Source organism: Megascapheus bottae, chromosome 21 (genome assembly GCF_031878675.1).
Source record: "Megascapheus bottae isolate mThoBot1 chromosome 21, mThoBot2.hap1, whole genome shotgun sequence".
NCBI classification, from domain to species: domain Eukaryota; kingdom Metazoa; phylum Chordata; class Mammalia; order Rodentia; family Geomyidae; genus Megascapheus; species Megascapheus bottae.
Window position 1 is genome coordinate 22,505,207 of NC_143529.1, and position 25,316 is coordinate 22,530,522.

General features: G+C 41.2%; 1 protein-coding gene across 1 annotated transcript in view; it reads left to right on the plus strand.

Annotated features, from left to right (window-relative positions):
* Xrcc5 (X-ray repair cross complementing 5) overlaps positions 1–25,316 on the plus strand; it is a 106,053-nt gene that overhangs the window by 79,880 nt on the left and 857 nt on the right. Inside the window, exons 17-21 of the mRNA XM_090354775.1 lie at positions 3,185–3,294; positions 8,373–8,469; positions 11,004–11,071; positions 23,819–23,893; positions 24,929–25,316. The exon at positions 24,929–25,316 is cut by the window's right edge and continues 857 nt beyond it. Coding sequence (XP_090210901.1) covers positions 3,185–3,294; positions 8,373–8,469; positions 11,004–11,071; positions 23,819–23,893; positions 24,929–24,943 — 365 coding nt within the window. The 3' untranslated portion in view covers positions 24,944–25,316. The remainder of the gene's footprint in view (positions 1–3,184; positions 3,295–8,372; positions 8,470–11,003; positions 11,072–23,818; positions 23,894–24,928) is intronic.

A 25,316-nucleotide genomic window follows, 5' to 3' on the forward strand; every position in this document is an offset into this window, starting at 1 on the left:
TACTCTGCCACTAGGCCAAACTTCCGATCTCCAAAGGGACACATTTTTTTTTTTTGCCTTTATTTTTTTTAATTTCTTATTTTTTATTGTCGGGGTAATGTATAGAGGGGTTATAGTTACATTCACCAGGTAGTAGGTGCATTACTTGTCACGCATTGATACCCCTTCTCGTGTTTTTGTCCCCAGTTCCCTCCCCCACCCCCTCCCAATCATCTTGTTTTCCTCCCTTCTGTTTCCTATTTCAAGTAAACAAATGTATATACAATATACCAGGTAACAAAGTCAGATACAGTAACAATATGACATGAACCAAAGGGCAAAAAAAAAAAAAAAAAAGACGAGAAATAGCAGTACATTAAGAACAACAATCACACAAGATAAAGCTCTTGTTTCCTTACCTTAGAGATCCTTTTCATTTAGTCTCATCCTACATGACCTATGTACTTAGGTTTTAAGCTATTGTAATTTTGTGCTAAGAGAGTTCTAGATGTGTACTCAAAGGTACATTCCTTTTTTTTTTTTTTGGCCAGTCCTGAGGCCTGAACTCAGGGCCTGAGCACTGTCCTTCAGCTTTCTCAAGGCCAGAGCTCTACCACAGCACCATTTCTGGCTTTTTCCATATTGGTACTGAGGAATTGAACTTGGGTCTTTGTGTATGCTAGGCAAGTGCTCTACCACTAGACCAAACTCCTGGCCCTCAAAGGGACATTTTTAATGAGGAAAATTTGCATGAGCCATAAGATAGTGAGAATTCAGTTGAGAAACATCCTGGATTCAGCAAAATTGTTTTAGATGCCTTCAACAACCCCTTACATGGTGTGTGACAGATGAATGAACCTACTACTGTTCTATCTTTGTCAGATAAAGGAAAAAAGAATCACTAATAGATGACTTCCTTTCACTGGACTGGAAACATCTTTTGTATAAAGCCAAAGCAGTGAGTAAAAGTAATCAGAAACCCAGAAGCTCACAGTCTTAGGTTTTTGGAAAAGGAAGGACTTGGGATAGTGTTGCATGTCTTCTGTTGGAGAAGGAAGACATAAATTTCAGAGTAAAAAAATAAAAAGGACAGGTTCCTCTTATGTAATACATGAATTCACAAACCTTTTGAATGTAACACTGAGGTGTGAATACATTGACGTTAACTTGCTATATCAATGTCTGTACTCAGGTCAGATCCTGGGCCAGTGTATAGAGCCTTGAAACCTAAAACAGACATTTTTAAAGTCTTCTTTGAGATAACTTATAGCCCTGTGCCTTAGTATCTTAAGATGGATGACCCTTCCAGTGGCTTTTTACATTAGCTACTAATGAGTATTATTGAGTCACTGGCTATTTCTGAAGAACGTTTTGGTGAATTATAATTGGGGCTATGATTTACTGAGTCTGAAGATTTGACAGGCCATCCCTTAGTCCTGTAATTTGGCAGAAGCAGAAAAGAGTACCCTAGTAGCCAGAATTTTCTGTTTGTGGGCAGAGGTCAAGGAGTCACACATAATTCAGCCAAGGTAGAATATTATTTTTGTTAGCCATTCCTGCATTTCACATTTATCAAAAATGACAAGGGAATGGAAATTGCCACCTAAACTTGGGAAGCAAAAGTATACATCTTATCCTAATATTATATAAAACATTGTTTATCACATTTATACCCAAATTTAAGTCATTCATTATAGTCTATCTAGGTAAAGCAAAATAATTCTGAGTCATGGACCACATATACTGGCATTATAACTAACCATTCCTAGAAGAGCAAAATCTGGTTCTAATCATTAATGTTTGGATGTGTTTACCTGCCTGTATTTTTGAACCTTCTGGAAGAAAGGACAAATTAGTCTGACATGTAAATAAGAAAAACTGAATCCAGAAAAATCCATAGATACATGAACTTTCATTACTAACCAGAAAGCTTCTCCAAGAAAATCACTCGGACACATACTCACATAAAAAGGAAAAGGAGCCAGGTGCAGTGGCTCACGCCTATAATCCTAGCTACTCAGGAGGCTGAGATCTGAAGATCGAGGTTCAAAGCCAGCCTGGGCACTAAAGACCTTGAGACTTTTATCTCCAATCAGAAAACTGGAGGTAGTGCTGTTGCTCAAGGGGTAAAACAGTAGCCTTGAGCTGAAGAGCTCTGGGACAATGCTCAGGCCTAGAGTTTGTCCAGCTCTGTAATTCTTTCCTCATGCTATAAGGTCCTTGGCATCCATTTCATATCTTTCATAGAGATTGAACAATGTTCAGATCACTCTTTTAAGTACCTTGCTTTCGTATTGTGTTCATAATACATTTTTAACTCTTAGAATGTTGAACTGGGGTCATTTTGGTAAACCTGCTACTTGTAGAATATTGACCATGTGGCACTAATTGTCACCAGCCAGCTAGTGGTGCTTTCAGAGGAGAAAGTATGAGCCTTGGGTTGGGCATGATCCCTTGCTTTGGTTTGTTCTTTGATAAATATCTTAAGGATCATTTTGACTTCAGAAATTTAAGTTCCTTGGTAACTTTCACATTTTCTATTTCTTTTTGTGTGTGTGGGGGTTCCCCTCCCATACAGTGCTTGCTGGCAGTTATTTAGTAGCTCTGCTTAGCTGGTAAAGTGGGAGCAACACAGAAAATAACCAGGTGTGACTAAAGACAAAATATATAGTAATGAATTTTCATTGTAACAGATGCTATGTTAAGACTGAGGCTGTTTTTCTCTAACTTAATCTAGGACTAGTCAACTCTGGGGTATCTGTGGTTCAGTATTTTGCACTGCCTGGCACAACTTAGCAATTATCCTGAGTAGAGTTAGAAGAGGGACTAGAGGATTCATTTTCTATGAATATATTAGGAGACAGGTTGTCCAAATAGCCCCTAGAATCTGGCAGGGAACAGCATTGTGGGGAGGGGGGAAGGGGCTATTAAGCAACAATAAGATGAAAATAAACTACTAGTAGTACTTGTCATCTATAAGGAATAACCATAATTCCAATCATTTTAGAAATTATATTTTATTTCTTGAAAAATGCTAGTAAGTAATGCTAGACTTGTGAGGTCAGAGGTCACCCCTCATCACTTCTGAAAGACATGTGGGTGTGGTGCACACTGACCAGAGTTCATTCTTGTTATCACCTTAGCAAGAAGCAAACTTTGTCACCACTCACATCAAAGAAAATAAATGTATTGTCTTCTATTCTAGTAAGTCGCCAGCTAATAAATCACATTGAACAATTTTTGGAGACGAATGAAGTACCATATTTTATGAAGAGCATGGACTGCATCAGAGCCTTCCGAGAAGAAGCCGTTCAGGTACATGTTCTCTCCTGTATTGTCTTTCCTCAGCTGTCATGGAGAGAGGCAAACTAAGACCCCACAAATAAGCCAAGGCTTTGGAAGTTTTCATTCTAGGTCTTCAGAGCACTATAAACCATGAGACATAGTAATACTACTGTCATTGTCATTTCTGAGGAGCAGTAATGGGTAGTTGGGTGGAGTCTTATTCCCAGAAGTTAGCTTTTTTTTTTTTTTTTTTGGTCGGTTGTGGGACTTGAACTCTGGGCTTCGGCATTGTCCCTGAGCTCTTCAGCTCAAGGCTACTGCCCTACCCCTTGAACCATAGTGCCACTTCCCATTTTCTGGTGGGTAATTGGAGATAAGACTCTCACAGATTTTAGTACCCAAGCTGGTTTTGAACCATGATCAACAGATCTCAGCTTTCTGAGTAGCTAGGATTACAGGTGTGAGCCACTGTGCCTGGCTCAGAAGTTATTTTTTAGGATTCTTGGAGTCAGATTCCTAAAGAACTGAGGAACTATCCATGGTAATCTCTGATTATTGAGAAGAATGGGCTAAGTATCTTAGCAAAAAATGATGGAAAATATATATTGTTGTAGTTATCAAGAAGTTCTTTACGAAAACAGGACAAAGAATGTAGATGACAGAAAATAAATAAAAAAGGCTAAGAAATAATTACTCAGTCCTCCTCCCCCATCCTTTGTGTGGTTTGTGTTCACTTTCCATTTATTTGTATTTTTAAATTTGTGGAATTTTGGAAAAAACTTCTAAAAAAATCTCCCAAATTACTTATAGGACTATATTTTTCTAGCCAAATAAGAGGAGAGCAAATTTGAAATAGAAAGTATATATTTATGTATTTATTCATTTATTTTGCCAGTTCTAGAGCTTGAATTCAGGGTCAGGGTACTGTCTCTGAGCTGCTGCTGCTGTTGCCACCGCCGCCGCCGCCGCCGCCACCACCACCACCACCACCACCACCACCACCACCTCCTGCTCCTCCTGTTCCTCTTCCTCCTCTTCCCCCTCCTCCTCCTAGCTTAAGGCTAGTGCTCTTAGCTGTAGTTCTACTTCCAGAATTTTGGGGGGGCCTGGGCATTGTCCCTGAGCTCTTCTGCTCAAGGCTATACCCTACCCTTGAGCCACAGCCCCACTTCCCTTTATCTAGTAGTTAATTGGTGATAAGAGACTCACAGTCTTTAGTGCTAGGGACGGCTTTGAACTGCGATCCTCAGATCTCAGCTTCCTGAGTAGCTAGGATTATAGGCATGAGCCACTGAGCGTGGCTTACTTCCAGATTTTTTGGTACTTTGTTAGTGATAAGAGTCTTATGGGGCCAGGAGTTTGACTCTAGTGGTAGAATGCTTACGTAGCATGAACAAAGACCTGAGTTCAATTCCTTGCTACCACAGACATAGAAAAAGCCAGAAGTCGTGCTGGGGCTCAAGTGGTAGAGTTGTAGTCTTGAGAAAGCCCAAGGAGAATGCTCCAGTCCTAGGACTGGCCAAAAAAAAAAAAAAAGTCTTATAAACTTCCCTGAGTGGGCTGGCTTCAAACTGGGATCTTCAAAGCTCAGAAAATGTATTTCTAAAGTAAGCACAGTTGCTAGTATATGTTCTTGTATGATTATTTACTAAATAAATCAATTAATGCTTGAATAATTTTAAGGGTTTACAAAGAATGACAAGAAAATGAGAAATTGGTTAAAATTACATTAGAATAAAAGATTTAGAAGTAAATGATACAAATAGATAAAAGACAGTTAAAAGACAAAATTAGACTAGATCAGACTCATTTGGATAGAAAGAGATTTAGCTAGAAAGGGAAGAAAATGACAGTAAAAATATATATATATATGTATTTTTAAATATATTGTTTTTTAAAGCACTGCCAAGGCTAGGCAGAACATCAGATAATACTCTGGACAGTATTGCTGCTGCATGTCTGTGACTGTGCTTACAAAAGAGGGGTCTAAGCCAGGCACTGTGGCTCATGCCTGTAATCCTAGCTACTGAAGAGGCTGAGATCTGAGGATAGAGGCCAGCTCGAGCACTAAGGTCTGTGAGACTCCTATTCCAATTAACCACTGGAAAACCAGAAGTGGCACTGTGGTCAAGGGGTAGGGCAATAGCCTTGAGCTGAAGAGCTCAGGGACAACGCCCAGACCCAGAGTTCAAGTCCCACAACTGACAGAGAGAGAGAGAGGTCTAGCCAGGTGTTGGTAGCTCATACTCATAATTGTAGCTGCTCGGGAGACTGAAATCTGAGGAGGATCACAGTTCAAAGGCAGTTTGGGCAGGAAAGCCTGTTATACTCCAATAAACTACCAAAAAGCCTGAGCTAGAACTGTAGCTCAAGTGGTAGAGCATTATCCTTGAGCAAAAGAAGCTTAGGGACAGTGCTCAGACACTGAGTTCAAGGTCTAAAATAGGCACAAAAGAAAAAGAGAGGCCAGTGGTAGAGCACATGCATCTCAGTCTTCAGTCCTGAAAAACAAAGAAATGGGGGTGGGGGGTATACTTAGCATGCTGTATTGATCCCTTGGTACCACATACACAGAAAAAGCTGGAAGTGGTGCTGTGGCTCAAGTGACAGAGTGCTAGCCTTAAGCAAAAAGTTTCCAAGAACAGTGCCCAGGCCCTGAGTTCAAGCCCCACAACTTGGGGGAAAAAAAAAAGAGAAATGGAGGAAAAGCATAAGAGACTAGATACACACCAGTCAGTTAATGTAGCATTCCTCCTTTTGGGTGATACTGGGGTTTGAACTCTGGGCCTCCCACTTTCTGGATGGGACTTCTACCACCTGAGGCACTCTGCAAGCTCTTTTAGTGTTGCTATTTTGAATCTTGCTTTATGGCCAAGCTGGTCTGTATTATAATCCTCCTATTGTTCTTCTCCATGTAGCCATTGAGCTTCTTTTGTGGCTGGATAAGAGGTACAGTCCCCTGCATCTAGCCATCAGTGGAAGTAGAGTTTTGCAAACCTTTTGCCTGGCTAGCCTCAACCATGGTTCCCTCAATCTACATTTCCCCAAGTAATTAGGATTTCAGACTTGATCCACTGTGCCTGGAAAAAATAATTTTGAAAAATAAGGGGGGGGTGGGTGGTGGGTTGGGGGGAGGGTAATGGGTACCAAGACATGTGAAAGGGTATCAATGTATGTGAATTAATGTACCTTCTATCTGGCAAATATCATGTAACCCTTTTATTAATTACAATAAAAAATTAATCTCAAAAAAAAAGAAAAATAAGGAAAAAAGGACCTAGAACAAATCATGTTAAGTGAGGCAAGCCAAGCACAAAATGACAAAGCGTGTATGTTTTCTCTCATCTGCAGAAGCTAAATCTACAATACACTGGAGCCGGGTGCTGGTGGTTCATGCCTGTAATCCTAGCTTCTGAGGAGGCCGAGTTTTAGGGATCATGGCTAAAAGCCAGCTGGACACAAAAGTCCACAAGCCTCTTATCTCCAGTTAACCACCAGAAAACTGAAAGATGGTGCTGTGGCTCAAAGTGGTAGAGCATTAGCCTTGAGCTGAACTGCTCCAGGAACAGCGCCCATGCCTAGAGTTCAAGCCCCACGACTGATCAACAGACAAATTAATTAAATAAAATACATTGCCACAGGCACTTGGCTGGTAGGTTACTAGCCTGTCAGTTCAGCACCTGCGACTGAGAACTTCCTGTGACCCTACCCCCTGCCCTGAGTCTATTTAAGTATGACCCAAGCTTAGGCACCAGGATGCCATTGCCACATGTCTCCATGTTCATGTCTTGTGTCCTCTCTGGTGGCTGTTCTCCCATCACCATGGCTTATCAGTATTCTCTCTGTTGTTTCTGTCATCTCTGGCCTGTTTCCTGACTTTACTGAGTTACTGGCCTTTGAGATGGGAGTCCATCATGCAGTCACTGGCCTTTTAATAAAGGCTCCAAGATTCAAACTGGCAAAAAAATAAAAAAATACACTGGACATGATAAATCACATAGGACTCCAGGAGTCGCACACAGACCAAAAGAAAATACTCTTTAGAGAGAAACACAATCATGTCTCCAATCATGTGAGATATTTACCGAAATGATTTCCAGAAAATGGAAACAAGAGTTTCTTTTCTTTCTTGTTTGTTCATTTATCTGTCTTTGAGGGGGTAAGGGGGGGCACAGAAATGAAGGGGTCATAGGGCAAATACATATAGCAGTGATATTCATTAGACACTGTTCAACATGAACTATACACTTGTGTGGGGACAGGAGGGAAAAACTAGAAGAGAGTGAGAGAAAGGGTGACATTGTCCAAAAAGAAATGTACTTTTTACCTGATTTATGCAACTGTAACCCCTCTGTAAAACATCTTTATAATTCTAATAAAGTATATTTAATTTTAAAAAATGACAAAAAACATCAACTGATTCTTTGCTCTTGTTAATTGATAATTTTATGTGATATATATATATATATATATATATATAGGCACTTGAATGTTTTCTTTTTCTTTTCTTTCTTCCCTCCTTCCCTCCCTCCCTTTTTTTTTTTTTTTTTTTTTTTTTTTTTTGCAGTCCAGGGGCTTGAATTCAGGGCCTGGACACTGTCCTTGAGCTTCTTTTACTCAAGGCTAGTATTCTACCACTTGAGCTACAGAGCTTTTTCTGTTTATGGGGTACTGAGGAATTGAACCCAGGGCTTCATACATGCTAGGAAAGCACTCTACCACCAAGCCACATTCCCAGCCAGAGCATGTATGTTTTCTTAGAAAAGTTTAGAGGCATAGATGAGACAAGATTCATTGGGTTGACAGTTACTGAAGCTGAGTGATCAGCACATTAGCATTCACTAGGTTATTCTCTCTAGTTTCATTTGAAATTATCTGTAAACACCAAAGCAAAACTGTAGGCTTCCAAAAATCCTGTATCCTCCATGGATAGAAAGGTTTCTGATTCAAAATGAACAAAGCAAATTAATTGCCAGCTTCTATTTACCAAAGAGAAATGTTTAGTTTTTTCCTTTAATATAAATATGATGGCTTCAAAATAAATAGTTTGGTTAGATTTTGTATTTGTTCTGATTTGCCTCCTTTGCCCCTATTATTCCCTCTCACAGTTTTCAGAAGAGCAGTGCTTCAACACTTTCCTGAAAACCCTTCGAGAGAAAGTGGAAGTTAAACAATTAAGGCATTTCTGGGACATTGTGGTTCAGGGTAAGGTGTCATTTTTTTTTTCCCTTCTCACCAAATAGTTATACTATTAGAAATGTATAAATTTAAATTACATAGTGTAATGTCTGATGATTTCTACTTAACTTCAGAAAGTGCTCAAGATTTGTTGAACTCAAAATCTTGCTTAACGAGCATAAACACAGTAATAAGAACTAAGCATGATATCTCATCTTATTATACTCTGAACAATGTGCCCAGATTTCTAAAATTTCTTTTCTGTTTGTTGAGCTCAGCAGCTATGTGGGCTAACATTTCTCAGATTCTAGGCCATTTTGTGAACCATCACAGCACATGACTGACTCACCTTCATTGTGTGTCCCTGCCACCTTTCATTACCGTGCTTGTGGGCTTTCCGTGTCATGGCTCAGCATCTTCATGCCCCAAAGCCACTCCATTGCCATTCTTGACAGCAGCCAATGTGAGTGGAGCTCAGTGTTACTTTTGATGTTTAGTTTCTTTCATGCCCCTTCCCATTTTTTAAAAAACCATAATCTAGTTTTCTTCAGAACATATGTATATATCTTATTAGAAATACAATTTATGAAAACATGAGATGGTGTGAAACTTTTCCACTTTTGATCAGAAGCTAGAATTCGTTTACTGCAAGCAGCATTTTATCACACAGGTGACCATTTCCCTGACAGTTAATTTTTCAGCCCTTTAACCTCTCCACTCGGGAGCAAAAGCAATTAGGATAAGTGGTAAATAGGGCTTTTTCAAATCACTTCTACGTCTCTGTTGCTGACCCAGTAGATGAAATAGGTTGATTCTGGCAATTACTAAATACTATAGCATATTATTTGCTGAAAGGAAATTTACAGGATACACTTTTTTTGTTGTTGTTAGTTGTGAAGCTTGAACTCTGGACCTGGGTGCTGTCCCTGAGCTCCTCAGCTCAAATATACCGACCTACTCCTGAGCCACAGTACCACTTCTGGTTTTCTAGTGGTTAATTGGAGATAAGGGTCTCATGGACTTTAGTGTCTGGGCTGGCTTTGAACCATGATCCTCAGATCTCAGCCTCCTGAGTGGCTGTGATTATAGGTGTGAGCCACCATGACCAGCCTAGGATATACATTTTCTGAGTGCTTATTTACCTTGAGAGAAAACATACAACCTGTATTATTTTGAGATACAAATGGATTTTAAATCCATATGTTTCTCTGAAAGTATCCTCCATCAACCACTTGAGATAGAGAAATAGCTTAGGGGAAAAGAAAATTAGAGAATGGATATTCTATCCTTAATTGACCCTCACAGAGTTAAAATGGAAGAGCTGTGTTAAATATACATGGCATTTGAAAAGCATGAGGCCCCCTGATCCAGTCCTCTGGCTGTTCATCAAGAGACATAGAATATCTGCCGAGTCCTACACTAGGTATAAAGTAATTCAAGCACTTATTATGTGACACACATGGAGAGGAATTTAAGGAAGAATAAGATAGTCCTCACCCTTGAGGCAAGTATAGTTCATTAGGAGAGATAACATTGGTGCATAGTGATACAAGATGTGAGGAAAGGCATTTCCTTTGAAATGGGGCTGGGAATGTCATAGAGTGCTTGCCTAGCATGCACAAAGCCCTGGGTTAGATACCTCAGTACCACATACACAGAAAAGGCTGGTGATTAGTTGGGGATAAGAGTCTCATATTCTTGGGCCTGGAGTTTGGCCTAGTGGTTCAAGTGCTTGCCTAGCATGCATGAAGACCCGGATTCAATTCCTCAGTACCACATACATAGAAAAAAGCCAGAAGTGGTGCTGAGGCTCAAGTGGTAAAGCTCTAGCCTTGAGAAAGTCCAAGGACATTACTCAGGCCCTGAGCTCAAGCCCAGGACTGGCAAAAAAAAAAAAAAAAAAAAAAAAAAAAAGAGTTTCATATTCTTTAGTGCCCAGCCTGGCTTTGAATTGCGATTCTCAGATCTTAGCCTCCTGAGTAACTAGGATTATAGGTGTCAGCCACCGCGCCCAGCTACTCTTATTGTTTGTTTTGTTTTTGTTGCCAGTCTGGAGCCTTGAACTTAGGGCCGAAGCATTCTTGGGCTTTCTCAAGGCTACCCCTCTACCACTTGAGCCACAGCCCCATTTCTGGCCTTTTCTGTGTATATGTGGTACCAAGGAATTGAACCCCCGTCCTCGTGCATGCTAGGCAAGCACTCTACCACTAGACCAAACTCCTAGCGCCTACTTTTGTTTTTTGTTGTTGTTTTTGTTTTGTTTGTTTTCCAGTCCTGGGCTTGAGCTCAGGGGTTAGAGCACTGTCCTTGGATTTTCTCAAGGCTAGAGCTCTACCACTTGAGCCTCAGCACCACTTCCTGCTTTTTTCTACGTATGTGGTACTGAGGAATTGAACCCCGGCCTTGGTGCAGGCTAGGCAAGCACTCTACCACTATGCCAAACTCCCAGCCCCTACTTTTATTGTTTTTAAATAATCTCTAGAGCAAAGATGGGCATAGGTGTGGTAGATAGGAAATGGAGGTTCAGGTGATTGAATTTTACCCTACGAATTGCATTCTAGATGGAATTACACTGATCTCCAAAGATGAAGCCTCTGGAAGCTCCATCACAGCTGAAGAAGCCAAACAGGTAAGGAGAGCTGATTCCCTTGCCATGGCTGAATTATTGCAGTGGGTATTGTTTTCCTTGATGCCATTGAAGGAGTAGCTGAAATAGGGAGACTCATTATTCAACCTGCAGGTAAAGTGTTCTACCTGCAACCTCCTCAGAAGAGTTATTATACTCTGCTTTGTTTCCCATTGACCATGGTTATATTTCAAGAACTTACTTGTAGTTGTGGCCTTCATGGCTATAAACTGTTGAACCCAAAATACACCAAGTTTAACTAGAGCCCAGCAAGGGCTATAAATCTCACCTGGGAGATTACTTGGGAGATTTTTTTCCCCCATTATAAATACTGAGCAAAAACAATGGCTGGGGATGTTGCTTGTAAATCAGTGGTAAAGTACTTACTTAGTAAATACAAGGCTCTAGATTCAACTCTCAGAACTGCAAAAACAATAACAAAAGAACTACAGAATCAACATACAGATTCTGTTTCTGAAATGGGTCCTGGGGATGGCTTTTTTTGTTGGAGCCCTTTGGGTGATTATAATTCACAGTAAGTAGAGAAATGCTAATATTCTAGCAAAATGGGTGCTTAGATGTTTTCAAAGACTCCACATATAGAGGCCCCATGAGGTTTTTGATTGGCACAATTGTTAGGCCTTCTTGCTTGGTGTATAAGTATTGAATTTGACTCACCTATGTGCTATGAGTAGTCTTTCATTATACCTCAGGGTTGTGATGAAATTGAACTGAATAGCTCAAAAGCCATAGTGTTTGCTTTGCAGTCACTTTAGGATAGCACTGGCAGCTAAAAGTTAGGAAGCTGAGCCCCATCATACACCAAGCCTAGCTGTGTGCTAGGCACTGCTCAGTGACAGCATCCTATGGTCTAGGAGCCCTAGCAAGCTCAGTTACAGGTGTTGTTGAGACTCAAAGTAATTGCAGTGGCCGGGAGTTTGGCCTAGTAGTAGAGTACTTGCCTAGCATGCACAAAGACCTGGGTTCGATCCCTCGATACCACATACATAGAAAGGCTAGAAGTGGTGCTATAGCTCAAGTGACAGGGTCCTCGTCTTGAGAAAACTGTGGCTCAAGTGGCAGGGCCCTAGCCTTGAGGGAAAAGCCCAAGAACAGTGCTCAGGCCCTGAGTTCAAGCCCCAGGACTGGCAAAAAAAAAATAGTAATATTTGCACATGCCAAGGAAGAGCTTGACCTGGGAGATTGAGATACGAATCAGAGCAATGGCAGGAGCAAGGCTGGAATTGTTCATATATAAAAATTCAGGACAAATTGAAAATATGAATTTTTAACTGAAAATATTTTGACAAATATAGTCTGCACAGTCAAGAATTTTTGCTAAATATTTTTCTTTGCAGTTTTTTTTTCTGTTGTTAAAGAATAGACATGATTTACTTTCGGGCATTAAGTTCCTAGAATTTTATAAACATTCACTAAGGTGATTGTTTTAGAGGGTTCCATAGTGTCTGCCATCTTCTACAATTCTGTATTGTGTACCATGGGCTTGAGAATGTCACTTCACTGTTTGGTTGTATTTCTTTTTGTTATCTTAGGCAGTGTTTTGATAGTATTTCCCTCTTGAACCAGAGTGCATCAGTTTTTCAGAGAAAGAGAACCAACAGAATACATACGCAGGTACAAGGAAAGAGAATAGAGTTCATGCACTTGACTAGTTGACTGACTCATGCAATTGTCAGGGCTGGCAAGTCAATTTGTAGAGCAGGCCATCAGGCCTGAAGTTTTGACAGGATTTCTTTGTCTTTACAGAATTCTTGAGGTAGAATTCTTTTTTGGTAAATCTGTTGTCTTTCGTTAGTTTCTTTCCCTTCTCTTAAGGCCTTCATTAAATAATGCTTATTAACCTTATCAAGGGTAATCTTAATGTCAACTGGCTATAAATATTCATTTCATAAACATGTTTGTTTTTATGGTCTTAGGGCTTGAACTCAGGGCCTAGGCACTGACCCTGAGCCTCTTTGTGCTCAAGGCTACCACTTGAGCCACAGCACAATTCTGTTTTTTGAGTGATTAATTGGCATTAAGTCTCATGGGGACTTTTCCACCCAGGTCAGCTTTGAACTGCAATCCTCAGGTATCAGCCTATTGAATAGCGAGGTGTGAGTCATCAGTGTCTAGCTTTGTCTATAAACTTTTTTTTTTTTTTGCCAGTTCTGGGGTTGACCTCAGGGCCTGAACACTGTCCTTAGGCTTTCTCAAGACTAGAGTTCTACCACTTGCCACAGCACCACTTCTGGCTTTTTCTCTGTATGTAGTACCAAGGAATCGAACCTGGGTTTTTGTGCATGCTAGGCCAAGCACTACCACTAGGCCAAAACTCCTGGCCCCACACTGTCCGGGTCCTTCATCCCCAATCCCTCTTGAGGAGGGATGGGAAAAGCACAGCCCAACCAGTCCAAGCCACGAGAGGAGAGGGCCCACTGTCCTCCCGCACTCAGCCTTGCTTCTCTGGAGCACGAACAGAAACGCCACGCAACTTCATCAAGGCAGGAACCTCTCTCTCTCTAAAACTCCCCTCCTTATATTGGGTGCAGGAGCCTATCAGCACAACAGGTGGGCAGATAAAGAGGTCCACTTTGTTACCCCACTACAGGTCTCAGCAGAAAGTTATTAGAATGGTGTTACTCGGCCCCCAACATCTCCCCCGTTTTTATCTTAAAAAAGACAAAACTTAGGATATATGGGGCTACCACCATATTAGATCGGCTGTGCCTGTCTTGGGTGTCTCCAAGCTCATTAACACCTGGGACTTTCCTGTCTTTGACAAGCAAATCAGACCTGAGGGGATGCATCTATTTCCATGGGAGCAAATGCCCGTCTCATTAGCACTTTGTGTTGACTTTATAGGCAGGCAATAGACATATTACAATTATAGTGCATAAAAATAAATCCAAACTGATCAATCCCAAAAGTGTCAAGATATCACCCAAAGTCTCTTTTACTGATGAGCGGGAAAGCATTCTCCTCTGCCTATACAGGCACTAGTATATACTGAGTGGCTCTGACTACAAGAGAAATAGGGAAACATTCCAACATCAACTAAGAGAACAACATTCACACAAGCCATAGGGAATAGCAGGGCAATGGAAGAATTAGGAGTCTTTCAGGCCCCCCCCCCTTTTTGTTTTAAACTACTGTCCAAAAATGACTCTGGTCCCTTCATTTTAAGGGGGTTATGGGCAAAGATCCATTTTCTGTAACTTCTTCAAGCTGACTCAGGGACGTCGTCTCTATATTTTGTCAGGGACTTTAAAAAGTTTTAGCCTGTTTTCAACTATTCTGCACCCAAACACAGGCTTTCTAAATCACTACCACTTAATTCTCTTTCTCAAGTCTGTGCTTTTCACCTGTTCTTAAACTGTTTACTCCCGTTTTGGCAGATTTAGATTTACCTTTCACACACACATTCGCAGTCGTTCCAGTCTGAACCCATTTGGTTCCATTCTAAAATCTCTTTCATTAGAAAATAGGCCTCACCCTACTGCTCTGGCCAGAGACTCCCGAGAGGTTCCTCCCTTCCTGGGACTTTGCCTCGCCCTCTGCGAGGTTCCTCCCGAAGTGACCCGCACTTCGGAGGTGATCTGGGAATGATTAAAATCCCTTTCACACACACATTCACACACATTCGCTGGTTTTTCAGTGTTTGAGTTTTGTCTTCTTCCCTGTCTTTCTCTTTCCTTGTGAGCAATTTCAGCCTGCATTTTCCCTTCAGGTTTCCCTGGCCTTTCAGTCCCTTTTTCCTTTCAGGTTTCTCTGGTTTTGCAGGTAGTTGCTTCCCTTTCTCCTGTTTATCACTTTTTTTCCTTTCTCTTTCTCTTTGTTCCTCTCTTTCTCCTTGTCTTCCTTGTTCTTTTTCCCTGTGAGCGACTTCAGCCTGCATTTTCCCTTCAGGTTTCCCTGGTTGTTCAGTCTTTTTGTGCCTTTCAGGTTTTCTCTGGTTTTTCAGTCTTTCCTCCATGTATCTCTCATTTGGCTCAACTCACAGTCGTGCCCCTTTCATGCCCCATTTCGTGCCTCTTTTGTGCCCCACGTTGGGTGCCAATATGTCAGGGTCCTTCATCCCCAGTCCCTCTTGAGGAGGGATGGGGAAAACACACCCCAACCAGTCCAAGCCACGAGAGGAGAGGGCCCACTGTCCTCCCGCACTCAGCCTTCCTTCTCCCGAGCACGAACAGAAATGCCACGCAGCTTCATCAAGGCAGGAACCTTTCTCTCCAAAACTCCCCTCCTTATATTGGGTGTGGGAGCCTATCAGCACAACAGGTGGGCAGGATAAAGAGGCCCACTTGTTTACCCCACTACAGGTCTCAGCAGAAAGTTATTAGAATGGCGTTACTTGGCCCCCAACACCACACAATTTATCTTAACTCAAAAATATAATAGTTCAATGAGTTTAGATGTTACAGAAGAAAAAGATAATGCACTTAAAAATGATACAAGTCTCATTCTATATTACAAATATGAATACTTTGTTTCAAATCAAAGTACACCTTTAGAACCTAAGCATCAGAAATTTTGTTTTATTTTATTTTTATTTTTTTGGTTCACTCATGGGACTTGAACTCTGGGCTTGGGTGCTATCCCTGAGCTCTTCAGCTCAAAGCTACTGCCCTATCCCTTGAGCCACAGTACCACTTCTAATTTTCTAGTGGTTAGTTGGAGAGAAGAGTCTTACAGACTTCTGTGCTGGGGGGGCTGGCTTTGAACCAGGATCCTCAGATCTCAGCCTCCTGAGAAGCTAGGATTTTAAGTGTGAGCCACTGGTGCCTCTACCACTAGGTCAAATTCCCGGCTCTGACCACATATAATTTTTTATAGAGAGCTTGACTATATGCCAAGTCCTTGACTATAATCAGAAAGATAGAACAATCCTCATAGTCCATCTATATTCTCTTAATGCATTTACCATGAATTATTTAAAGTTAGCAAAGTGTTGACATCCCCCTTATAACCACCCCCCCCCTTGGTTGATTTGGGGCTCAAACTCAGGGCCTGGGCATTATCTTTGGGCTCTTTTTGCTGAAGGCTGACACTCTACCACTTTGAGCCACAGTGCCACTTCCATACATTTATAAAGAAGATAAGTATCCCAACATGTTCATTTTGTATACAATTATTACTTTACTTTTACGACAGTAAGGAAAACTATTCCTTTTTTTTTTTTTTTTTTTTTTTTGCCAGTCCTGGGCTTGAATTCAGGGACTGGGCATTGTCCTTGGGCTTTTCTCAAGGTTAGTGCTCTGCCTCTTGAGCCACAGCACCATTTCCAGCATTTTCTGTGTATATGGTACCAAGGAATTGAACCCCAGGGCTTTGTGCATGCTAGGCAAGCACTCTGTTACTAGGTCATGCTCCTCTAATAAGTTTTTGTATGAATTTTACGTTTCTTTGAGAAATACAAATAAACCAGCCCTGAGGTAGATGTGGAAAATTCTTCCATACACACTTAAATACACACTTAAAATATTTTAAATATACACTTAAATTTTTATAGTTATAATAAGCATGATATATAGATAAGTCAGGTAATGACTACATTTCAGTGGACACTTCTCAAAAATATAAATGAATATAACTGGACACCCTTTCCCCCAGTTTTCTCCTCTCTTCCTGCCCACAAGTTGCATAGTTCTTTTTCTAAATAGTGGACTTTTTTATGCTTAAGTTTCTTGACACTCCCATTCTAATTTGAAATCTAAGCATACATATTACTCTTCCTTGATAAGTTATTTTTTTGAGTATATATGTATAAATATTTTTTCTTTTCTAACTTTTGAACCTTCAGATTTTTTTTATTTTATTAAAGAATTCATTAACATTGATTTTTACATGATATTTCAAATGACGTATTTAACAAACATATTCAAGAAGGGAATCTATACAATCACTGGCACTTAGATTTTAGAACATAAGTTATTTTTATTGTCATTATAACCTTTCATCGTTTTTTCTTCACTTTTTTTGTTTGTAGTAGTTAGTCACGCCATTGGCATTTAGTGTTGGGTAGTTGTTATGGGGCCTTGTGTGCCTTCATCCATCTTCAGTCACACTGCTGAGTTCTGTGGTAAGTAGGAGAATAAGCATGCCATGTCTCGCAGCACGTCAGTTGTCTTAAAATCCAGTTTTAGGACTGACCTCCCCACTGTCCTTTTCTCTCTTCTTTGTTGAGAACACAACAGGGAGATATCCCAATGGATGTTCATGGGAATCCAAGCAGCTGTGCTATATTTATTATAATCATTGGCAACAAGCTTTGGATTGGTTTTAAGGATTTTGAGTTTTTCTATGCCTTGTTAACTCGTAATCTCTTTCCCACCCCCAACTCTCTCTCTCTAAATCGGTCATGGGGCTTAAACTCTGGGCTTGGTTGTTGTCCCTGAACTCTTGCAGTTGACCCACAGCACTACTTCCAGTTTTCTGTAGTTAATTGGAGATAAGAGTCTTACAGACTTCTGTGCCCAGGGGTTGGCTTTGAATCAGGATCCTCAGATCTCAGCCTCCTAAGTAGCTAGGATTACAGGCATGAGCTACTGGTACTTGCCTACTCTTTTTTTTTTTTCCTTTTTGGTGAGTCATGGGGCTTGAACTCGGCCTGGGCACTGTCCCTGAGCTCTTCAGCTCAAGGCTACCACCCTACCCTTGAGCCAAGCCACACTTCCTGATTTCTAGAGGTCAGTTGGAAATAAGAGTCTCAGGTCCTTTTGTGCCCAGGCTGGCTTTGAACCTTTATCCTCAGATCTCAGCCTCTTGAGTAGCTAAGATTATAGGCGTGAGCCACGCCTGGGACCTACTCTTTCTTTATTGTTGATGTTTATTGATTTTCCACCTTCATATTATAAATGTCTAAAACTTAATGATCAGATTATCTCTAAGAGGTAAAGTGGATTAGCTCAATGTCTCATAGCAAGCTTGTCTCTAGAAGAAGTGGTCAGACCTAGAGCCAACTACTCCAATCCCCCTTCCACCACACCAATGTGCCACCATTCCTGGTCTCCTTCAGAAGAAATACTCATGTGCCCCTTTTAAGAGTACACACAGTGAGCGTGTAAGAGCATGTACAAAGCTTTATGACGGATACTAAGATAAAGATGAAGAATCACTCGTCCTTGGATGTGGAGATAGACACTTTTAATCCCAGCTGTTGGGAAACTAACACTGAGTTCAAGGCCAGCCTGGACTACATAGTAATAAGCCATGTCTCAAAAGAGGTAAAGAAGAAAATAATGTTTGATTCTTCTGGACCATATAATATTTTACTTATCTTTTTTATTTTTTTTTTGCCTGTTCTGGGGCTTACCCTCAGGGCCTGAGTACTGTGCTGAGGAACCCAACCTAGGACTTCATGCATGCTAGGCAAGCACTCTACCACTAGACCACACTCCTGGCTCCCAACTGTCTAGGCATTCTTTCCACAGAAGTGTTGGGCAGACAATAAGGGGCACACAAAGTTGTGTGGTACATCTCATGTGTTCTTTTAGGCAGGTCCTGTGCCATGGCCTGGGAACAATGTAGGGAGATTAGTTTGGTTTTTTGTTTTGTTTTGTTTTTTTTGCCAGTCCTGGGCTTGAGCTCAGGGCGAGAGCACTGTCCTTGGACTTTCTCAAGGCCAGAGCTTTACTACTTGAGCCATAGCACCACCTCTGACTTTTTCTATGTATGTAGTACCAAGGAATTGAACCCCGTTCTTCACACATGCATGAGTCACTCTACTGTACCACTAGGCCAAATTCCTGGCCCACTCTTTCCTGTTTTAAATACCTAATGTAGTTTTTCTATTTGTCAGTATAACAAAACCAGTAACACCCTAATGTTACCTAATATTGATTTAGAGCTTAATATGTTTAATTTAAAACAAAAACATTTTTCTGTGCTGTACCAGGGCTTGAATTCAGGACCTAAGTGCTGACTCTTAACTTTTTTTTTTAATATTTCTAGTTTTATTAGTTTTTTCAATACAAGAATTTTACATAAAGCAAAATAAGGCAAAACTGAAGAGAAAAAGAAACAAGCTTGCAGTCCTTAAAAGATCATAACATTAGGGCCAGGAGTTTGGCCTAGTGATGAGTGCTTGCCTAGCATGCATGAAGACCCGGGTTTAGTTCCTTGGTACCACATACATAGAAAAAGCTGAAAGTGGTGCTATGGCTCAAGTGGCAGAATTCTAGCCTTGAGAAAATCCCAAGAACAGTGCTCAGACCCTGAGTTTAAGCCCCACAACTAGCCAAAAAAAAAAAAAAAAAAAAAAGATCTTTGATTTAATTTGCATTTACAGAGCATGGATGCTGAAAAACTTCAGCAGTTCATCAGCCTGGGTGCTGTCCTTGAGCTCTTCAGCTCAAGGCTACCACCCTACCCTTGAGTCAAGCCTCACTTCCTGTTTTCTAGAGGTTAATTGGAGATATGAGTCTCAGGTTCTTTTGTGCCCAGGCTGGCTTTAAACCTTGACCCTCAGATCTCAGCCTCCCGAGTAGCTAGGCTTAAAGGCGTGAGCCAGTGTACCTGGCTTCATCACTTTTTTTTCCATGTAATGGAAGATACTTTTCCATGAGACACAGTATTTCCATTTCATTTTGGGGGAAAATTAGTTATAAAACTGCCAGATGGGGCCAGGAGTTTGGCCTAGTGGTGTAGTGCTTGCCTAAGCATGCACAAAGACCCAGGTTCAATTCCTCTGTACTATATACATAGAAAAAAGCCATAAGTGGTTCTGTGGCTCAAGTGGTAGAGCTCTAGCCCTGTGAAAGCCCAAGGACAATGAGCAGGCCCTGAGTACAAGGCCCAGTACTGGCAAAACAAAAACGAAAAAACCCTGCCAGATGCCAGAAACCAAGGCTTATAGTTATGGATGTGCTGTTTGCGGCATGCTGTGTGATTTCTCTGCTGCACTCTTGCCTTTATTGAATAAAACAGATGGTATTAATGAATCTATAGATATCACCAATGAAGCCCATTCCTTTTAGGCACTTCAATTTGTTTTGAATTTTGTTTTCAGTTTTAAGGGTTGAATCTATTGTTTTTTGTTTGTTTTTGTTTTTGCCAGTCCTAGGCCTTGACCTCAGGGCCTGGGCACTGTCCTTGGACACTTTTTGCTCAAGGCTAGCATTCTTCCACTTGAGCCATAGCACCACTTCCTGGCTTTTTCTGTTCATATGGTACCAAGGAATCAAACCTAGAGCTTTGTGCATGCTAAGCAAGCACTCTACCACTAGGCTACCCAACCAGTCCTGAACCTAGTGTTTTATGCAGGTGGTCTACTACTGAACAGCACCACCAACCTGATGCTTTTCTTAGCATAGTTAGCACATGTATGTGTATGTGCACACCAGTCCGGGGCTTGAACTCAGTGCCCGGGGACTATTTTTGAGCTAATCTTGCTCAAGGCCAGCACTCTACCACTTGAGCCATTGCTCTGCTTGTGGCTCACCTATTTTTCTGTCCAGCTGTCTTCAAACTGCAATTTCAGATCTCAGCCTCCTGTGAAAGATTATAGGTGTGAACCATTGGTGACCAGCCTGGTACTTTTTATACATCTGGAATCATCTGACAGCGCTAAAATCAACCCTATGGAAGCCAGGTGCTTCTAAGTTGGGCATGTCTAAGCAAAAGTCATGTGTTAGCTTTTAGCCTTAATGGAGAGATATGGCTGACAGTTCCAATACAGAGGTTATTGATTCCTTTTCTCAGCTTGTAGCCAGGATTGTATTTCCTTGTATTAAGAAGTAGTAGTTTGTTCATTTTGCAAAGCTTTTTCAGGTAAAGAGACTCTTTGTGGTAACCTCAAGTAAATAGTGATGGTTTGAAGAAGGGGACATGTGTTACACAAGTGTCTGTTCTATTTACTCTCTACTTTTTCAGTGTATTATAGAGGGAAGAATAGGACAAAAGATGAGAGTTGACTTCTCTGACCCTTTCTGCTGTGCTCAGAGGATCTTTTATTGAGAAAGCAGGCCAATCCTTGAATTTTCTGCGTGGCCTCTAGCTTCCCTATCAGGGCACACCATGGAAATGACTTGCAGTTAAAAAGTGATGAGAAGGAGCGATATGTGAAAAAATCAGCTTTGCCCAGGGCTTTGGGAAGGATAATGGATGGCAGCCCAGCTTTTAGCCATAATATGCTTATGCAGAAACTTGAAGCAGATCTGTCGGGAAATCAGCTGCAGATGCTTAATCCATGATGGAATTGAAGGTTTCTTTTGCTGCTGCTCTTTTCTTCCTAGGAAGTTGGCCTTGTCTCAAAGATGTGCTGTGCCAATTAGACATACCACGGTCCTACTGGGCAGAAGGTCCTATCTTTATTTTTGCCATTCCCAGGGCTTGAACTCAGGACCTGGGCACTGTGCTTGGGCTTTTTCTCAAGGCTAGTGCTTGACCAGTTGAGCCACAACACCATTTCTGGCATTTTCTGTATATGTGGTACTGAGGAATTGAACCCAGGTATTCGTGCATGCTAGGCAAGCACTCCACCACTAGGCCAAACTCTGGGCCCAGCCTACCTTTCTTTAATTGCACTAGGAAGAGGCTTTGCAGGTGGAGGGGTACAGAATTGGAGCTTTCGGAAGATGCATGCCCAAAAACATTAGAGATTTTCTGGATTTAACAATAAGCTATTGTGTTTCTGCTTATGAAGGTCATAAATGTAGTGGACTGTTACACCATTGGGCCTGTTGAGTTTATCTTCTGCTTGAGATATGCTGGCCCTTTGTGGCCTCACAGAAGTTGATGGCAAGAGACATGTTTTCATTTTCAGATTAAGTCCAACCCTATAGCTGTCTATTATTTCCTCCTCCTCCTCCTCCTCTTCCTCCTCCTCCTCCTCCTCTTCCTCTTCTACCTCTTCCTCCTCCTCCTTCTCTTTCTCCTTCTTCTTTGCCAGTCTTAGGTCTTGAACTCAGGGCATGGGCACTGTCCTTGGGCTTTTTCAAGGCTAGCACTCTACCACTTGAGCCACAGTACCACCTCCGGCTTTTTCTGTATATGTAGTACCAAGCAATCAAACCCAGGGCTTCATGCTAGACAAACACTCGATCACTAGGCCATGCTCCTGGCCCTAGGCTACACTCCCACTAGGCTACACTTCCAGCTCCATACCTGTCTATTTCCGATATAGAGAAAATACTGCAATGCTTATTGATAATGAATAGGTGTGGTACTAAATAAAAACATTTTAGGGCTAGGAGTGTGTCCTAGCGGTAGAGTGCGTGCCTAGCATGCACGAAACTCAAGGACATCCCAGGCCATGAATTCAAACTCTAGGACATGTTAAAAAAAAGTGGGGGGGGGGGACTTTATTATAGCTTTGTGCCGGTAGCTCATGCCTGTAATTCTAGCTACTTAGGAGGCTGAGATCTGAGGATCATGATTTAAAGCCAGCCTGGCCATGAAAGTCCATGAGACTCTTATTTCCAGTTAACCATCAGAAAATAGAAGTAGCTCTGTGGCTCAAGTGGTAGAGTGGTGCTCTTGAACTGAAGAGCTCGGGGACCAAGCCCCATGACCAACAGGGGAAAAAAAGTAATTTTAACAGTGATAGTAAGAACATAAAGATGGGCAAAAATCTAGAGTAGAACACAGTTTATTCAACTGTTAGCACAAACCCTGTGCAAATAGATTCATGAATTTTTTGCTATTTATTTGTATTTGACTCATACGTCTTTATTGATTATCACCCAGGATAAACACATGGAATTAATGATACAAAAGCTTCATTACATACCTGTTCTGGACTGCTTTCTGCTGCTAGGATTTTCTGCCAGTTGTAGCATTGATTCCCAACCCTGCACATGGTCCAGTTTAGTGTCAGCAAAGCGTGATGGAAATATCCATAAATACCCTTAAAAGATAAGGCCCTTTTAGGGCAATCACTCCTATAGACTTGTCTACCACTTGAAGTACAGATGCTACCATAAGATTCTTTTTTCCTCTTAAGATAGGTATGCATTGATAGAACCTAGCTCTTAAATGCCGCTGCCCCATGCCTTGAAGATTGAAAAGATTCCCACCATTGTACCTTTGGGGACAAGATAGAAAGACTTGCAGCATTATGCCGGGGGGGGGGGGGGGTGTGGAAAGAGTGCTCTGATTACTTGTAGGGGCTTTTGAAAAGCCTGTGTGTCATTTGTAGGCCCTTACAGACTTCAGGGCCTTTTCCTTCTCTCTCTCTCTTGTCTTTTAGAAGCTCTAGTTCTAGAGCACTGGAGAAAAGTTCTTATCTGTTTTCAAGCAATTTCTAATACACATAGAAGGGTTTCTGTAAAATGGATAAACAGCTCCCAAGCAGATGCATTTTTGTGTTTCACATTGCTCACAAGAAGTTTTTACCCCTTTTTGTGCTCAGTGGGGTTCAGGAGTAGATAATTCTACTTTATTCTTATGCTCCTTTCAAAAGAGACAAAGATCTACTGGTTTGAGGAGTGTGATTATTTCCTGAATGATGACATGCCAATTGTGTACTGCTCTGATGCTGTTCCCCTTGTCGATGACATCTTGACAAGCAGACATTCCTCCCTCTTCATATGAACGTTCTCGGGTGACTAGTTAGGGTAAATGTTAAGCCTCAAAATTGGCCTTCTTGTATAGGGCAAAGGAAAATGTGCCAAAATGATGTTTCTTTGGGGCCATTTGTAGAGAGACTTTGTTCAGCGAGTCTTCCTAGGTTTGCCTGTGGCAATGTTAGTGGACTGTTTCCACCATCAAAGAGGCAATTGAGGACCATTTCCAACCTTCTGTTCACAGTTTCTGGCCCCCAAAGAAAAACCAAATGAAGATGTGGTAGCTGCATTTGAAGAAGGTGGTGATGTGGATGATTTAGTAAGTACTTTTAATATGTACCAGATACTTAAAGATCACAATTGCCCAATCTGTGAATATAGCCCAGAAGCTGCTTATCATAGGCTTTTTTTTTTATGTAATTGTTTCTAGCACACTGGAAACAACCTACACTATTATTTATTACCTTTACACATTTATTCAGATAGGTAATTGCATCGTGGAAATTCCTGTGGTCTGTGGTTTCAACTATATTGTTCATTTACATTAGTCCTCTCCTTTGAAAAGCTAAAAAGAGCTGGGAAGGCTAGTCCCTAAGTAACAAAATGTTATAATTCATTGAAATTGTTCTTAGCTAGGAATAAGCAATACAGCATACAATTTGTGTGGGTTGACAAATACAAACAGCCTTTTAAAAGCCTGTTTCTTAAATGTTCTCAATTAACTTAATATAAACAAAGCAGACTGATAAGACATTAGAATGTGTCTGGACCTCAGCCTACTGTACTGGTACCTGGCAAGCTGTGTGAACGGTGGCTTTTAAGCCCATCTCTCATGTTTGGGACCTTTATACCTTTAAACCTCTCATGGTATCTGTCTAGTAGAAGCTATATACTGTGCTATCAGCCTTTTTTATTTTATTTTATTTTTTTTGTGGGTCATGAGACTTGAACTCAGCCTGGACGCTGGTCCCTGAGCTCTTCAGCTCAAGGCTACAGCGCTGCCCTTGAGCCAAGCTCTACTTCCCATTTTCTATAGAGTTAATTGTAGATAAGAATTTCAAGTCCTTTTGTGCCTGGGCTGGCTTTGAACCGTGATCCTCAGATCTCAGCTTTCTGAGTAGCTAGGATTACAGGTGTGAGTCACCACGCCCAGTGTTATCAAGTCTTTTTACAAAAAAAAAAAGTCCTTAGCACTTAAATAAGGAAATCTTTGACATCTAAATAGTGGACAATGAATGACTATGCAAGTCTCTGTAGATCTACCAAGGTAATTTTCATTAAGCCCTCTCACAGGAGCAGCAATCTTCTGAATTTGTCCTTATTCCTTTCTAAATACACTGTTCTTTGTTTGCAGCTGGACATGATATAGGTCATGGGTGTGTGGAAATCTAGGGCCACCCCTTTGGTCCTGGGAGCTCTACTAGAACAACCTGGAAGAGACTACTTGGGAGGACCAGAAGCTCTGAAGATCATGCTCGCAGGTTACTCTGAAGTGAATCAGAGTCCGTCTCTGTGGAGGGAAACACATACATACATGTCATAAGGGCTCATTTAGACCCCATATTTGTTTTATAAAGTTAGTTGTTATTCTCTGACTGGCACGCTATTTCTTTTGTGGTGTTATTTTTCTCAGAATAAGACATACATATTTTGAAGTTTCTAGAAAACAGCTTTCTTTCTGTGTCGTGTACTGGTAAAGACCAGTGTATTTGTGAGGTGCCTGATATTTCATGTGGTACCTC